This window comes from Cynocephalus volans, chromosome 2, assembly GCF_027409185.1.
Source record: "Cynocephalus volans isolate mCynVol1 chromosome 2, mCynVol1.pri, whole genome shotgun sequence".
NCBI lineage: Eukaryota > Metazoa > Chordata > Mammalia > Dermoptera > Cynocephalidae > Cynocephalus > Cynocephalus volans.
The window spans coordinates 96,712,111-96,731,242 of record NC_084461.1 but is presented as its reverse complement, the minus strand read 5'-3'; the positions used below and the strand labels follow the sequence as shown (position 1 = coordinate 96,731,242).

The following is a 19,132-nucleotide window of genomic DNA, read 5'->3' as shown; positions in this document are numbered from 1 at the left end:
ACATTTTTTTCTCAGTGTATTAAAAATGACATCTTTGATAGCTGCCACAGGGTCACTCAAAGCAGAACTGAAGAGTGTCTTATGCCACAGCTTGGTCCCTTGATGAGGACTTTCATAGTAGGCATGCTTCTCAGCAAATGTCTAGACGTGCAGATTACAATGCAGTCTATTTTTTATGACAGCTGTAATACATACCATCTGTATGAGTTTTTTTTTTTATCATTAATTGTCAGTCAATTGGATGGAATAAAATCTCCTTGCAAATATTATTCATCAGCAGTACTTCATTGGAGTTTAAATCAACAGGTGAACAGCTCATTTTTAAAATCATAAAAGAATTAAAAGGGATTGTGATTTTTGAGAAAACAATTACCAGAATATATTTTGTGGGTTTATCATTGGTCTTGTGGATTAGAAAACCAAACCATACTCAGTTTGATAGGTCAACTATTATGACCTTATAAAAATTATTCAATAAAATTATTCAATAAATAATTTTAAATATCTAAAGGAAGGTTGTTCATATGTACTTTAATCAGTCATTATTGTTAATGTGAAGTTGGGAGTTTGTAAATAAATTTAGAAATGAGTTAAAATTCATGGTGTGTTTTATTTGTAATATTGTCCAAAAACTCTTTTTTCTCCAAGGCTCACAATTCCAGAATTATTAACTTAAAAATTCATAACCATTTTCTTACTCATTTTGAATTAAAGCATTATCTTTTTGCTACTGATTCACAAATTAATATCTTCACTCTTGGTATTTGACTTACATTCTAGGCATATTTTTAAAACAAGCTACATCACATTAAAAATTAGATTCCTCTTTCTCCATAGCACACTTTCCAAATAGCATTTATCTTTTTTCTCCCCCAAATGACTCCTCTACACAACCTTCTCATTTTTGTAAGTGGTTTCATTATTGTTGTAATTTCCTTAACTCAAAAATCTACCTCTTCTTTTCCTTTCATTCTCTGCTCCTCCCCCAAAGCTAAGAAGTATTCACCGCAATGTCTTAGGTTTGTCTCTTCCCTGCCAATCTCCTGCTGCTCATCACAGTAAATACCTAGATTACCTCGTAAAACTCCCATATTGGTTTCCCGGTTTATTGCTTGAGTAGATTTAACACTACATTGAAAAGACATAACATTACTCCTTTGCTCAAACATTTACCATTTAATCTGACCCCATTTATCTTTAGCTATTTTACCTTACACAATTTTAATATAAACTGTCCAGCTCAGCTCAATTTGAGATCCTCACTATTATTTCTCCCTTCCCTCTCTGTATAGCTACTTCTGTGCTGGGAGTTCTACTCCTGGTTCAACTCTTCAATTTGCTCAGAACTATCCTGGTTTTGTCCTTGAAAGTTCTGTGTTCCAAGAAACCCTCAGTCCCAGGTGAATGAAGATAGTTGGTCACTCAACCTACTCCCCTCATTCAATGCACAGATTTTTACAAATTAGATCTACTATGTTATAGGCACTTTGTTAAGTGCTAGGGATGTAAGAGTGAATACAAGAGATTCCCTGTCCTCCAATAGTTTAGTATCTAGGGGTATGATATGCAATTACAATATGATATAATACAGTGTACTATAGTAAGTACCAGGGCACCGACCTAGCCATTGGGACTCAGAAAAGGCTTCCTAGAGAAGAGAATGCAAAAGAATGGATAAGAGCCAGGTGTAGTGTGGATATATTTTTGGACAGAATGACTTCTGTTAAGTCAAGGCAAAAGTTTATACAAAGCCTAGAAGACTGAATAAAGTGCACATTCTAGAATTTCAAGTAGTTTTATCTGTAGTGTATTAGCAAGAGGGGTGGGAATGAATAAGTGGATAGATATGTTCCAGAAAGACGTCATATTAGAAAGACAGAGCTGTGATTGTTTGGCTATGCAATTTGCAATTTATATAGGGACAAATGGCAATTCTTTGCTGGGTTGTGAGTAGAGAAGCAACATGGTCAGATGTAGAAAGGTCACTTTTTGCACAGTATGTATCAGGAATGGTGAGGCAGTGTGGAATAAAACAGGAAGATGAAGGAGCGACTGGGAAACTATTACAATATTTATTTTCAGTTCTAACCTTATTTTAGATATCTTCCTATCAGAAATATTTCCCCCATATCTTCCTCTACACTATTCCCAGATTTATCTATTGAACAAGGTTTAATAAGGTCTCATCTTCTTCAGGTCCTGTCCTTACACTTCCAGCCCTCCCTGTTCTCTTACTTTTGTGGTCCAGTTGCATCAATGGACATCTTTCATTGAACTGCTGCCCTCTAATTTCTCATACAAATGATTCTAGTCTCCCAGACTTGTCAGCTACTTGAAGCCATAGATTATTATCTTTCTCTCACCTTAGTCAGTACTCTGCACAAAGAAAATGGTTTAAAAAATTAAATTTTTGCTTCAAGATTATATTCCAAAATTTTAGTGAAAAGATATTAATTACCATTCATTCAAAGAGGCTTGTTTTTTATTTATATGTAATTTCAAATATTGCAGTACCCCAATTTTAACTAGTAAAGTTGCTATGAGGGGGAAATGACATTTCCAAAAAACAAAACTAGCTGCTTACCTGTAGCTTCCTATTTGCAGTTTATACTTTTTTCCCCTAAAGTACCAGCAATAGAAAGGGTAGATGGTACCTTAAGACTGGAAGCTGGACATACTCGTGTACCTTCCCTCTCCCATTTCTAAAATGTGTACGTGCCTTCTCTTCTGCTTCATTTTTCTACCTTCCAGTCTCTTCGTTTCCTGTGAATGAAATGGAAGGTGGGGATTGGAAAGAAAAGTATTCATCTGAACTGGAGAAGCTGCACTGCCGGGAGCAAAATTAGGCCAGCCTTTCCCTGCTCTAGCACTCATCAGCTGCACGATGCTAGGAAATTTTCTAACAAAGATCAGGTTGAAATGTTCCATTCTATTATTCTTCATGTAAAAAGATCTACATAGCAGGACTGCAGTGAAGACTAGAATTGTGGCACATATTTGTTACTACTATATATGCTAATTATAATAAAAGTGATTATTATTATTAGCCTGTATTATGATACACTAGATCAAATGAGGGAAAGTTGAGAATTGTGACTTTGTCAGATTGTGCTTATATCTTTATTTAAGAAGGGCATTGATGATTTTCAATGTTATGTGGGCTGTCGCCAGGATTTGGGGGGAAAGTGCTATATGGGACTTCAGAGCCTTAAACACTTCCACCTCCTCTTCTGAACTTCCTGTTCCTCTTGTTCTTCTCATCTGCACCACACATACTCAGTATCTTCATGTTGCTCTTTGATTAACTTAAGTTTATTTCCCCTTTGAGGACTGTATTGTTTTATACCATAGCTTGGTAAGAAAAAATTGAGAGAGAGAGAGGAAATAGAACTTCTTCCTTTCTGAAAGGGAAATGCATACCTTGAAAGTACAGCTTGATAATGCATATAAATTGCTAATTGCTGTGTAAGTTTTAGAAGGAAAAGTGCCTTAGATATTTTTTATCTCCTCAGCATTCATTACTCCCTTTCCCTTATTCCAATTAATGTATGTCCCTGTTATTTAAAAAAATCCTCTAGCCTATAATTATATCAGTAAGTTTTGTCTGCTTTTGACGTTATTTTAAAAGTTTTCTTCTTGGTTCAAATACCATGTTTCATAGGGTTTTATATCTTTTTTTTTTTTCTTTATAACTGCAAGTGATTTTTCTCCTGTTGCTTTGATGTATTTGAAGGGTCATCATTGGGGCCTAAGTATTCATGTTGCCTTGAACAAATTCCTTTTTATCTGAATGCTAAGGATTTGTGTTTAGTATGTAGTTCACAGTTTACTCATTTAACTTTTAAATTTATGAGGTATATTAGGTGCAGTTTATCTTTTCATGTGGTTAAAAATTTTTAAATGATCTGTGATTTTTTTTTAAGATTAAAGGAGTAAAATCAGTGAAAGGAAAGACATTTCCAGAGCTTAGAATTTTAGACTTTAAAATATTATTGTAAATTTTGGTAAAATTGGGTTTCTTCTTTTTCTCACAACTATAGTAAGGTGAACAAAATTATACATTCCCCCAAATGTTTCTTTTTAAACAGGTGATCAAGTGGTCTGGACTGGATACTATGGCTTAGTGCATAACCTGGTAAAAATGTCATGGGAACTTCAAGGAGATGGGGAAGAGGATGGACTTAGAAACACAATATGGCAAACATTACAGAAAATAAAGGATTATGAGACAGATGCACGAATCCAAAATGCAATAAATGTAGCTCAGGTAAGGTAAAACCTGGGCAATAAATTGGTCCTTCCATTGTCAGAAAGCACGCTCATCATTTTTCTCTCTGGGTAAAGGAATGTCCATGTTCAGTGAGTATGAATACTCACAATTGAGAATACTATTTTTAAAATTTAACATTGACTTATTTTTTGCTTAAAGATAAGAGGGCTGAGCTCTAGAGGTGGCTTGAAAACAGGCCCTTCAAAGGCTTCTAATGGAAACAGAATTTAATACATTTAACAAATTTAGGAAAAAAATACATTCCACCAAGGAATAATTCCACCACAAAACTCAAACTTGGTGGAAAGTTCTGATAGGCACATAGTAGGCACAATTGACTGAAGTATGATATCGAGCCCTGATTTTTTCTTTTCAGAAAATTTGGTGAAGAAGCTTGATCAGTAATGGATGTTTTAAGGAGCATAACACTTACCTCTAATTTGAGGTCTCTTGTTAGGATGGGCTGTGAAGAGATGCACAGGGCCCTTTCATTACCTCATAGTGACAGCTGTCAGAAGAGGCAGGCTATGGTTAGAATTCATCCAGGAGAGACAAGGGGCTTTCTATGCTTTAGCTTTTTTTTTTTACTTATGAATATTCATGGGGTACAAAGCTGATTGTCACCACTCATGCCCAAGATGTGATGGCCAGATCCATACTGGCAGCATACCCATTACCACAAACTGTGATTATACCCCATGTCCCCTACCCAATTATAACCAACCTCCCTCCCCATCCCCCTTTCCCCCCCACTCCACTTTGTAGCCCTAGGTGTACTCTCTCTCCCTCTGCAAGTCCAATGTACCACTATGGTATTTCTTTCTTTCCTTTTTTCTCTCTTAGCTCCCACTTATGAGTGAGGACATGCAGTATTTATATGATTTCGCTTTTTATGGATGTGAGCAATCCAGAGACCCATCCTCGCTCTTGAGTGTTTCCTCCCTTCTCCAGCTCAGTAGGCAGGAATACCAGGAATAAGGCTGGACACAACCATATCAACACACCATACTAGAGACAGGCAAAGGTGGCCCTAACTTCAGTTATTTAAACAAACACAGAAAATATATAGGGAAATGTAAAAGTTCTTTTGTTGGGTTGCCCCCTACTTTCTGGAGTCTTCCTTCTCTTCTCAGCTTTTTCAACAATTGCATTTGTAAATAGAACCTACATGATCTGACCTTCTAAATTAGAACTTAAAAGTCTAAAGGGCATCCTTTCATTAGAGAGAACTCAAGGATATTCTACTTTTGTAATAAAGGTAATAACTAAAGAAATACCTCATTAAAGGAAGAGCATGCAAAAGTATTTGTTTTTTTCAGTGGTATATCCCAATACATATATTAAGTGCTCAATAAAATATGCTGCATGAATGATTGAAAATGGGCTTACTTTAAATATTAAAAGAAAAACTAAGACCATGTTTAATACTTTAATTTGATATTTATTAAATTAATAAACAGTTATTTTAAAAGTATATAATAATTTTATTTAAAATAACAAAATGAATGGGTAAAATCTGAAATCATTTGGGAATTAAAACATGCCTTGAAATATAAGTACAAGGAAGAAATTAATGAATGCATTTGTAAGCATTAGCCATTGTGTTGGGTGTTGGCAACACCTGTGTAAACAAGCAGATATATATTCTTTCAAATATAACTTAAAAATTGGTTCAAGGAGACTGACAATAAATATGCAAACCAACAAATTAAAATATAATATCAAATGGTGATATCTACGATAAAGAAAGTAAAATGACATAAAGGCACTGCAATGTGACTGGGAGTTGGGTGGGGAGTGGATCCTTCATCTGGAGTGGGCAGGGAAGGCTTTTCCAAGGAGGCAGCCTTTGAAATGAGACCTGCATAATGTGAAGGAAGTGGCCATAAAAGCAGTGTACTCTAGTAGAGAGGACCGCAAAGGCTGTGGGATAAGAATTGGGTGGTTGTGTGAAGAGAGCAAGCCGACCAGTGTGAGGCTTTGGTAAGTGAAGGAGAGGGTGGCAGAGAGGAGGGGGGACAAGGGGAATTGTTTTAGGATGGGCTAGAGTAGCACTCAGTGGTAAGCTTCTGGGAATAATTTTTAAAAGTTCTCAAAAAATGAGAAAAAAACTAAATAGAAAATTTATTAAGAAAAATAAAAGTACTAATACATTAGACTATAAAAAGCCTAAAACTGATAAATCCTAAAATTGTTTCTTTGGGTAAAATAAAAATAATACATAAACTATTTGTAGACCGGGTAATATAATGGGAAAAAAAAATGAGAAAAAGTTTATAAGTTACAAAATTTGGAAGAGAAAAGGGAATATAACTGTAAGAAAATTGGTTGAAGTTTTCAAGATGGCGGTGGCTGTGGTGGTTGGCGCGGAGTAGCTGAGGTGGAAAAGGTGGCCACTCAGCCTTAGGCAGCCAGGAAACTTGTGGACCTTCCTCTTGCCATCTCTTAAGGGAGGACCGCTGCTGGTGGCCGGTCGTGGGGGCTCAACGCCACTTTGCCCTCAGCAGGAGAGGCTGCCTCATTTACAGGCAACAGCTTTGAAGTATGGAGCAGGAAAAGAACTGTTTCTTAGCTGCAAAAGCAAGTCTCTAAACGGAACACGGCACCAGGGCTGCTGTGGATGCAGACAGGATCCCGGAGGCCGGAGCCGCGCTGAAGGCGGCCAGCTGCCCTATTCATGATTCGAGGTTTCAGGCCGGCATAAAAGAAGATTCCTGGGAGCGCCCGAGCCATGCCGCGGGACTGAGCGAGCAGCCCGAGGTGGCGGGAACCGAGAACGGGGAAGGCGACAAACCAGAGGGAGAGAGTGAGCGCCCAACCTGGCACAGCCCTGTGAGTGACCCCCGACCCGGCCCTGCTCGGGGGGCTGATGCCCACCTGGCTTCCGCCTGCATCACCAGGCCACTCACCGCCCTGGGGCTGCCTCCATTTTCTCAGGTGGTGGCAGCTCCGGCCAGGCTCAGCCAAGCCTGACCTCCTTGCTCGGCTCGGCTCCTCACTGAGCCTTCCAACTTGCTTGCCCCAGTGTGGGGCTTCCAGGGGCCTGCGGGCTGGCCTCCCCTCACACTCCCTCCGCAGTTCTCTGGCGGGGCTGGTGGCGTGGGGCGTCCCCGGCCAGCATCGGGAGGGCAAGGAAGTACAGGCGGGCCGACTGTCACTCCACCACACCCTGGACTCCGGCCCCCGGTAAACGTCCTGTTACTGGGAGGCAGATACCGTCTCTGTGGCAACCAGTTCAGAAAATCGCCTAACCAATTTCTGGTTAGGAATACTGTGGTAAGAGAGTTCCCAAGTTCGCTTGAACCTGCCGGAGAGCTGACTGCAGGCGGGCACCGGATTCGGTCCGTGCTGGGGGGATACAAAGGTGAACCATGTGCTGTGGGCTCCTCCCACGAGGAGCTCACGCTCTGGTGTGGCAGGTAAGACAAGTACACAAATAATCGTGATACCAGAAGGAAGGTGATAAGTTCCGAGAAAGATCTACACAGTGCTACAAAGGCACCCAGAGCGACCGGTCATCTGTGCCTAGCAGAAACCTGGTAGACTTCCTCGGCGAGGTGGTGCTGAGCAGGGTCTTGAAGGCCCAGCTGATAGACAAGGGTTGCAGAAGACACGTCCCAGCCCAGCCCAGTGCGCACAGAGCGGGGAGACGTCTGGCCAGGGAGGCGGAGACTCAACAGAAACCACACACCCTGCGGGGTTGCCACTGCACGATCCAACAGCCTGGGCCAGATCACACGGAACAGGGAGAAGACCTGCACAGGAAGTGAAACCTCAGCAGAGATCACACAACCTGTGGTACATGATCCAGCAGCCCAGCAGAGTCCAAGCTGACCAGAGAGGTGGCTCCCCGGAGAGGCCCAAGACCTGAGGCAACCAAACACACAAGGCACTAGAGGCCAACTGAGCAGTCACGGAGGTAGCCATACCAAATTGGCAACCACAGCAACATCTTAGTCAATAGTCTCAAACCGGTGGACTGTGAAACCCCCTGCCACAATGAATAAACATCAAAAAAAAGATACCAGAAATACAAAAAATCAAGGAAGTACACCACCAAAAGTTAATAAATCTCAAACTCTAGATCCTATAGTACAAGAAGCCCTTGAAATGACTGACAAGGAATTTCGAGTGATAATTCTAAGGAAACTGAGTGAGATACAAGAAAACTCAGCTAGACATCATGATGAAACGAGGAAAAGTATACAGGACCTGAAAGAGGAAATGTACAAGGAAATCAATGTCCTGAAAAAAAATGTAGCAGAACTTGCTGAACTGAGGAAGTTATTCAGCGAAATAAAAAACACAACGGAGAGTTTAACCAGCAGGCTTGTCGAAGTTGAAGAGAGAACCTCTGAACTTGAAGATGGGCTGTTTGAAATAACACAAGCAGACAAAAAGAAAGAAAAAAGAATCAAAGACATTGAAGAAAATCTGAGAGAGATATCAGACAACCTTAAGCGCTCAAATATCCGAGTCATGGGTATACCAGAAGGGGAGGAAAATGGAGATTGCATTGAAAACATATTCAACAAATTAGTGGCAGAAAACTTCTCAGGTATAGGAAAAATCACAGATCTTCAGATCCAGGAAGCTCAACGATCTCCAAAACATATTCAACCCAAAAAGGCCTTCTCCAAGACATGTTATAGTCAAATTGGCAAAACTCAGAGACAAAGAGAGAATCTTAAAAGCTGCAAGAGAGAAGCATCAAATCACCTATCAGGGAGCCCCAATCAGGCTAACATCAGACTTTTTATCACAAACCCTAAAAGCTAGAAAGGAATGGGATGATATATTCAAAATACTAAAAGACAATGATTGCCAGCCAAGAATACTCTACCCTGCAAGGCTATCCTTCCGAAATGAATGGCAAATAGTATATTTCTCAGATAAACAAAAACTGCAGAAGTTCACCATCACATGACCACCCTTACAAGAAATCCTCAAGGGAGTACTGGTTTTGGTTCCTGAAAAATAACTACCACTATCATAAAAACCCAAGAAAAATCTAATGCCACTAGTATAATAAAATGGCATTCATGAAGAGAAAACAAACAAACAAAAACACTATCTACAACCTAAGGAACCAACAAACACAGAAACCAAACAGTAAATCAGAAAGCAAGGAACAAAAGACACCTAAGACAACCAAACAACAAGCAAAAAAATGCTAGGAATAAATCAACACCTTTCAATAACAACTCTTAATGTAACAGGCTTAAATTCCCCAATCAAAAGACACAGACTGGCTGACTGGATCAAAAAGGAGGACCCAACTATATGCTGCCTTCAAGAGACCCACCTCACTCATAAAGACTCACATAGACTAAGAGTGAAAGGATGGAAAAAGATTTACCATGCAAACAGAAAAGAAAAACGAGCTGGAGTAGCTATTCTTATAACTGACAAAGTAGACTTTAAACTAAAAACCATAAAAAGAGACAACGAGGGACACTACATAATGATAAAAGGACTGATCCATCAAGAAGACATAACAATCATAAATATGCATGCACCCAATGTTGGAGCAGCCAGATTTATAAAACAAACTCTATTAGACCTAAGGAAGGAAATAGACACTAATACCATAATAGCAGGGGACCTGAACACCCCACTGTCAATATTAGACAGATCACCTAGGCAAAGAATCAGTAGAGAAACACAAGATCTAAACAATACTCTAGACCAATTGGACTTAGCAGATATCTACAGAACATTCAACCCAACAACCTCAGAATATTCATTCTTCTCATCAGCACATGGATCATTCTCCAGGATGGATCACATATTAGGTCATAAATCAAGTCTCAACAAATTCAAAAAAATTGGAATTGTCCCATGTATTTTCTCAGACCATAATGGATTAAAACTAGAAATCAATGACAAATGAAATTCTGGAAACTATACAAACACATGGAAATTAAACAGCATTCTACTTAATGATATATGGGTCCAAGAAGAAATCAAGCAGGAAATCAAAAAATTTCTTGAAACTAATGAAAATAATGATACATCATACCAAAACCTGTGGGATACTGCAAAAGCAGTATTAAGGGGGAAATTTATTGCATTAAATGCTCACTTCAGAAGAATAGAAAGATGGCAAGTGAACAACCTAACACTTCACCTTAAAGATCTAGAAAAACAAGAAAAATCCAAACCTAAAGTTAGCAGACGGAAAGAAATCATTAAGATCAGAGCAGAACTGAATGAAATTGAAAACCAAAAAACAATTCAAAAGATCAATGAATCAAAAAGTTGGTTTTTTGAAAAGATAAATAAAATTGACAAACCATTAGCATAGCTAACAAAAAAAAGAAGAGAGAAGATTCAAATAACAAAAATTAGAAATGAAAAAGGTGAAATTACAACTGATTCATCTGAAATACAAGGAATCATTCAAGACTACTATAAACAACTATACACCAACAAATTTGAAAATCTGGAGGAAATGGATAAATTTCTGGACACACACAAGCTCCTAAAAATGAACCATGAAGATATAGAAAATCTGAACAGACTAATAACAATAAAGGAGATTGAAGCTGTTATCAGAAGCCTCCCACAAAGAAAAGCCCAGGAGCAGAAGGATTGAGAGCAGAATTTTACCAAACATTCAAAGAGGAATTGACACCAATACGTTAGAAACTAATCCAAAAGATTGAAACAGACGCAAATCTTCCGAACTCTTTCTGGGAAGCAAACATCATCCTGATACCAAACCAGGTAAAGATATAACCAAAAAGGAAAACTACAGGCCGATATCCTTGATGAATATAGATGCAAAAATCCTCACTAAAATACTAGCAAACAGAATACAGCAACACATACGTAAAATTATTCACCACAATCAAGTGGGATTCATCCCAGGGATGCAAGGTTGGTTCAACATACGCAAATCAATAAATGTGATACACCATATTAATAAACTCAAACACAAGGACCATATGATCATCTCTATAGATGGTGAAAAAGCATTTGATAAAATTCAACACTCATTCATGACAAAGACCCTCTATAAGTTAGGTATAGACGGAAAGTATGTCAACATAATTAAAGCCATATATGATAAACCCACTGCCAATATCATCCTGAATGGGGAAAAGCTGAAAGCCTTTCCTTTAAGAACAGGAACTAGACAAGGATGCCCACTCTCACCACTCCTATTCTACATGGTGTTGGAAGAACTAGCCAGAGCAATCAGAGAAGAGAAGGAAATAAAGGGCATCCAGATTGGAAAAGATGAAGTCAAACTGTCCCTGTTTGCAGATGACATGATCCTATATATAGAACAGCTTAAAACCTCTAGAAAAAAAATTTGGAATTGATAAATGATTTCAGCACAGTAGCAGGATACAAAATCAACACACAAAAATCAGTAGCATTTCTATTCTCCAATAGTGAACATGCAGAAAGAGAAATCAAGAAAGCCTGCCCATTTACAATAGCCACCAAAAAAATAAAATACTTAGGAATTGAGTTAACCAAGGAGGTAAAAGATCTCTATAATGAGAACTACAAACCACTGCTGAGAGAAATTAGAGAGGATACAAGAAGATGGAAAGATATCCCATGCTCTTGGATTGGAAGAATCAACATAGTGAAAATGTCCATGCTACTCAAAGTGATATACAAATTCAATGCATTCCCCATCAAAATTCCAAAGACATTTTTCTCAGAAATGGAAAGAACTATCCAGACATTTATATGGAATAATAAAAGCCATGCATAGCCAAAGCAATGCTGAGCAAAAAAAATAAAGCTGGAGGCATAACACTACCTGACTTTAAGCTATACTACAAAGCTATAATAACCAAAACAGTATGGTACTGGCATAAAAACAGACACACTGACCAATGGAATAGAATAGAGAATTCAGAAATCAACCCACACACTTACTGCCATCTGATCTTTGACAAAGGCACCAAGCCTATTCACTGGGGAAGGGACGATCTTTGACAAAGGCACCAAGCCTATTCACTGGGGAAGGGACTGCCTCTTCAGCAAATGGTGCTGGGATAACTGGATATCCATATGCAGGAGAATGAAACTAGACCCATACCTCTCACCATATAATTAAATCAACTCAAAATGGATTAAGGATTTAAGTATACACCCTGAAACAATAAAACTTCTTAAAGAAAACATAGGAGAGACACTTCAGGAAATAAGACTGGACACAGACTTCATGAATACGACCCCAAAAGCACGGGCAACCAAAGCAAAAATAAACAAATGGGATTATATCAAACTAAAAAGCTTCTGCACAGCAAAAGAAACAATTAACAGAGTTAAAAGACAACCAACAGAGTGGGAGAAAATATTTGCAAAATATACATCCAACAATGGATTAATATCCAGAATATACAAGTAACTCAAACAACTTTACAAGAAAAAAACAAGCAACCCAATTAAAAAATGGGCAAAAGTGCTAAGCAGGCATTTCTCTAAGGAAGATATACAAATGGCCAACAGACATATGAAAAAATGCCCCACATCACTCAGCATCCGGGAAATGCAAGTGAAAACTACACTGAGATACCATCTCACCCCAGTTAGGATGGCTAAAATCCAAAAGACTCTGAACGATAAATTCTGGTGAGGTTGGGCCGAGCCTGTGGTGCACTTGGTAGAGTGCTGCGCTGGGAGCGTGGCGACGCTCCCGCCGCGGGTTCGGATCCTATATAGGAATGACCAGTGCACTCACTGGCTGAGTGCCGGTCACGAAAAAGACAAAAAAAAAAAAAAAAAAAAAAATTCTGGTGAGGTTGCGGAGAAAAAGGAACTCTCATACATTGTTGGTGGGACTGCAAAATGGTGCAGCCTCTATGGAAAATGCTATGGAGGTTTCTCAAACAATTGCAGATAGATCTACCCTACGACCCAGCTATCCCACTGTTGGGAATATACCCAGAGGAATGGAAATCATCAAGTCGAAGGTATACCTGTTCCCCAATGTTCATCGCAGCACTCTTTTCAATAACCAAGAGTTGGAACCAGCCCAAATGTCCATCATCAGATGAGTGGATACGGAAAATGTGGTATATCTACACAATGGAATACTACTCAGCTATAAAAACGAATGAAATACTGCCATGTGCAACAACATGGATGGACATTGAGAGAATTATATTAAGTGAAACAAGTCAGGCACAGAAAGAGAAATACCACATGTTCTCACTTATTGGTGGGAGCTAAAAATTAATATATAATTCTCACACACACATACACCCACCCACACACACACACATACACCCACCCACACACACACACATACACACAAAAAAACCGGGGGGGTGGGGTGGAAGAAGATATAACAACCACAATTACTTGAAGTTGATATGACAAGCAAACAGAAAGGACATTGTTGGGGGGGAGGGGGGGAGGGGCAGAGGGAGGGAGGTTTTGGTGATGGGGAACAATAATCAGCCACAATGTATATCGAGAAAATAAAATTTAAAAAATAAATAAATAAAATAATATACAAAAAGATAAAAAATAAAAAAAAATAACTAAAAATAATTGTAAAGTCATTATAAAAGAATCACTTTACAACTACATGCTAATATATTTGAAAATATAAATGTAATGTGTGGTTTTCTAAGAAAATATAAATGATGAAAATTGACTTAAAGGAATGCAGAAAACCTTCACAAATAAGATTTAGATCAATTCACAAGTGACTTACTAGATTTGTTCATATGAATGTCAAAGATACGACTAAGATATTCATTTTGATTGCTATTATTTAACATTGTGCTTGACACTCACCTGTGCACTCATATACGAAAAATAACTGAATATATGTTGGCTAATAAGTGGATAATATTTAAACCAATTATGTCACACCATAACACTAAATTAAAGTAGTTAAACCCTCAGGAAAAGAGGGTTTATATAGGTGGAACACGGAACAAGTTATATCTCTCAGCCTTAGTTTTCTTATTTTTGAAAGATGGGATACTGTGGGGGACTTATATTATTAAGTTATGGTGGTGGAGACTTAGATGGTTTTATAGAAATAGAGATACTAAGTGGAGAAATTAGTTTTGGGAAAAAATTATTGGTTTTACCTGAACTTTAGTGTTTGATAATCTATGTTGGATAAAACTCATGTGTACAATTTTCTGCATCTTTTTAAAATAATGCAGTATGCTTTGGAACTTGTGTTATATTGTGAGAGTAATTGTTCCCAATTTATTCAAGGATCCCTGTAACAACTTGCTTGCATCATGACCCCTACATTCAAATTCTTGGCTTGAAAATGTGACTTGATTTGGATAATATGACAATAGCAAACCTTATACAACAGAGATTTGAAAAATGCTTACACATTGGGGCCTTCCCTCTCTTGGACTCTTGCAATCCTTTAACTGCCATGCCAATAAGCCCATCATCCAGTTGGGAGATGAGAGACAACATAGAACAGAGACAAGTCATCTAGCTGATCCCCTCCCCTCCCTAACACTAGCCAATCCCCAATTAACAGCTGACCACAGATGCATGAATAAACCAGAATCATCATCAAAACCAGAAAAATCATTCTCCTATTCCCAGCTCAAATTGCCGGCCTATGGAACTGTGGGTTAAATAAATGGTTGTGTAAAGTCTCTAAGCTTTGTGGTGATTTTTTTACATAGTAAGGGTTTTATGATTGAGAGTTGCATAAATAGAATTTTATTCTGCTACATTGTTTAATATGAATGTTCTTTCTTTCTTTCATATTTATCATGTTTAAAAAGATATTAATAATAATAGCTTAGAGTTGTTGAGCATTTACTGTGTGCCATATGTTAAGCATTTACATGCATTAATTATTTAATTCTCATAAAAGTTATATGACATATATATATATGTATGTATATTATAGTCTTCATTTTACAGATGGGGAAATTGAAACTTTAGATGAAGACAGTTACATTTTTTGCAAGGTGTTGTAACTTGCCCATTTAGATAGTCCAAGCAGACACTAGATCTCCACTTGACCTGAATCAAGTACTTGAATTCAAACCAAATATGGTAATTCTAAGAGCCAGTACTCCTAAATATTCTGTCCAGTAAGTTTTTCCATGTACTAAGTTTTTGACAATTTTGAAGAAAATCTACAGGAAAGCAAAATATAAATATTAATGTAGGTCACAAGTTGATTAAAAGGATTGTTAACATTTCTTGCTACGTACATTTGGTGAGCTAACTTTGCTTCTGATTTCATTTTATTTCCTTATGATTTTCTTCGTTCTGATTCTTCTTTTATATTTTATGCTGTTATAGTCATAAGATATTGTGTAAGTTGTTTTTTATTTTTAATGAAATGGTAAACACACACACAAAAATAAAATAACGAATGGTTAAAGTTGTGATCATAATCATGTATGAGAATATGAGAAGACCTGAAGAGAGAAAATTGCTTTTCAGATTCATTAGCTGGAGCTCTCAGCATAATGAGCTCACCTGGCTGTAGTACTGGCCTTAGCATGGATTGCTGGGCAGCCAATCTTGTTGGCATATAGTGAAACACCTTCCGGTTTAAATTTGCATTTTATGAGTGCCTTTTCACTTTTTATTCACCCTTTAAATTTTCTTGTTTGTGAATTGACAATTCAAAAAAATTAGCACTTTTTTCTTCTCTTGGGTTGTCCATTATATTGATTGTTAGGAAATTGTTATGAAGTTTGGATATACCTTTTTTTTTTTTATTATACCATACTACTTTTGCTGTTGTCATTCAAATTGTTCCACTTTTGGCCATTTGAAGTATTTTCAATTTGTTCCCATGTATATTTCACATGCTCCCAATCATTTTGTGTTTTGATTTTGGTCTTGGGTTTTTTGTTTGTTTTTTGAACATCTTACTTTCTGTCACTACAAGATGCAGCATTGTATATTTTTCCTACATTTTGCTTTCTGACATTCTGTTGACTTATGTTTATTGCTAATTTTTATTAAAACAAACACATAGAGAAAAGATATACAAATGAAAGATGTATAGCTCTATAAGTTATCAAAGTGAACACATAAAAAGTGAATATTTTACGAAAATATTTTGAAGACTTAGACATCCCCCTTACTTCCCTTTCTAATCACTGTGTCCTTCTCCCGAAAACTAAACACTTTTGCTGATATCTGATTGATAAGTGTTGCCTATATGAATAGATTCATGCATTATGTAGTATTTGTCTGGCTTCTTTCAATCAATATTATATTGTGTGTAGCAATTTTCATTGCTGTGCAGCATTTCATTATGTGAACATATGAATTTATCACAATTTATTTATCCATTTTACTCTTGATAGACATGTAGGATATTTTCAATTTCAGGCAAGTATGAGTAATCCTCCCGTAAGCATTTTTGTACATACCTTTCATGCAAATTTTCATGTGCTTCTAGTTGACCCATATGAAATAGCTGATATTCAGATGGGTTTTGTCCTACAAAAGTTCGTAATTTCATAGGGTTCTATCTAGTATTGAGTATTGAGGAGTGAAATGACTGGGTCATAAGAAAGGCATGTACTCAGCCTTAACAGGTAATGCTAAATAGCTTCTCAAAGTGTATGAAAGTTTGTGTTGCTTTGCATCTGTTATGGGTTGAATTGTATAGCTTTTCCAAAATTATGTTGAATCCCTAACCCCCATTACCTCAGAATGTGATCGTATTTGGAAATAGGCTACTGCAGAAGTAATCAGATAAGACAAGGTCATACTGGAATAGATGGGCCCCTAATCCAATATGATTGGTATCTTTATAAGAAGACAGTCATATGAAAACAGAGACACAGGCAGAGAGCCATATGAAGACAGAGGCAGAGATTGGAATGACACATCTACAAGCCATGGAATCCCAAGGATTGTCAGCCATCACGAGAAGCTAGAGGAGAGGTGCAATTCTTCTTTAGAGCCCTCTAAAGGAACCAACCTTAATGACACTTTGATTTCGAACTAATTTCAGAACTGTGAGATGATAAATTTCTGTTCTTCAAGTCATCCATTTTGTGGCACTTTGTTCTAGCAGCCCTAGAAACTAATACAATGACCTTACCAATACTTTAAAATACTTTAGCCCTTTTAACTTAGACATTCTGGTAGATGTATAATGGCATTTGATTATTTTTAATTTACTTTTGCCTATGACTAATGAGGCTGAGTGTCTTTTTGTTTACTGGCCATTTTGATACTCTCTTGTATGAATTGCCTGTTAGGAATTTTGTCCCATTTTTAATTGGATTGCATTCCTGAAATACAAACAACTTGGTGGTGATGCAGTAACCTTTCCAATATTGCTATATTTACTTTAATGATACTTTGCAGAAGATTTTGCATCTATGTTAATGGATGTTACTGTTCCATAATTTTTCTTTTTTGTAATGTCTTTTTAAGGTTTAGTATCAAAGTCATGCTGGACTTATGGAATAAACTGGGAAGTGATTATCATATATATATATATGTATGTATACATATATACATTGGAGGAGTTTTGTATTATTGTCATTATTTCTACATTAAAAATTTTGTGGAATTTGCAAATAAAACTATTTGGTTATGGAAATTTGTGGAAAGGTTTTAAATTTTGGACTAATTTTTTATACCTTCCTAGACTTTCATTTTCCTGCATCAGTTTTGGTAAGTATATATTATTTCCTAGGCGCATGTCTATTTCCCTGCATTCTATAAAGATATTTTCGAAAATTGCTGACAGTATCTTACTATGATATTTCTAAATGTCTTTAGAATCTGTCATGATGTCCACTTTTTCATTCCTCACTCTTTTTAATTGTGTCTTTGTTCTCTTTTTAATCTATGATTCCAAAGGTTTATGAACTTCTTAGTCTTTTAAAAAACCAACTTTTGATTCTCTCGATACTCTGTTTTCTCTATTTCTTTAATATTTAATATTAGTTTTATTATTTCCCTCTGCTAATTTTCTTGCATTTAATGGATTGTTCTTTTTCTAAAATTATTGAACTTTATTTCTTGTCATTGATTTGTAGCATTTTTCTTTTCTAACATATGATCTTTACACCTCTATACATAATTTAAGTTATACCCTGAGATGTGATAAGTAGTATTTTAATTATTATTCAGTTCAATAGATTTTTGAATTTATGTTATTATCTCTATTTTAAACTATGGGCTATTTAGAAGAAACATAGCCTCACTTACAAACTACTGTACAACGTAAGGGGAAGGAGTTACTTCATAACAATTGACTATACCTGAATATTTATGGAATTAAGTAGAATTTTCTATTTTTATATTTTGAAAATAAATATGCAGTTCTATGATATACTACTAAATTTAATAAATAAGATTTCATATTTAATAATTCAATTTATCTACAATATTGGTAAATTCATTACTAAGTACATTATGTGCTCTTCTATCTTGTATGTTTTTTTATTCATAATAATATCCTATCATCTATAATTCTCACTATGTTTGTTCATTAAATTTGATGCTTATTGGAGGTTGAAGAAGAGGTGAGATGTTTAATAAGTATATGAAATGAAAAACAATTCTGAATAGATCCCTAAACATCAGCCCTTCATGTGACAAATTCAATATAAACCCAACTGTTGCCTGAGTATTTGGAAAAGAAATCAAAAACTGTCATACACTCACAGTGGCATAATAAACAAATGTTAATTGATGTGCTTTGTTTGAAATACTTCCAGGGAGATTTGCAATGAGCAAGGTTTTTCTGTATAGGCAATTCAGCAGCATATGTTGGCACATCTAGGAAAAGTCATCATGTGTAAGTGCTTTCTGCCATCTGGTATATGACCTAAAATATCACAAAGAAATGTGTACAGCTAAAATGAATATGTGACTTTATTCAGAGTACCTTTGACTCATCAGGTA

The 19,132-nt window shown here is 36.7% G+C and overlaps 1 protein-coding gene across 1 annotated transcript in view; it reads left to right on the top strand.

Annotated features, from left to right (window-relative positions):
• Positions 1-19,132, top strand: part of TMEM232 (transmembrane protein 232) — a 188,034-nt gene that overhangs the window by 51,158 nt on the left and 117,744 nt on the right. The window contains exon 10 of the mRNA XM_063087617.1: positions 4,089-4,267. Coding sequence (XP_062943687.1) covers positions 4,089-4,267 — 179 coding nt within the window. The remainder of the gene's footprint in view (positions 1-4,088; positions 4,268-19,132) is intronic.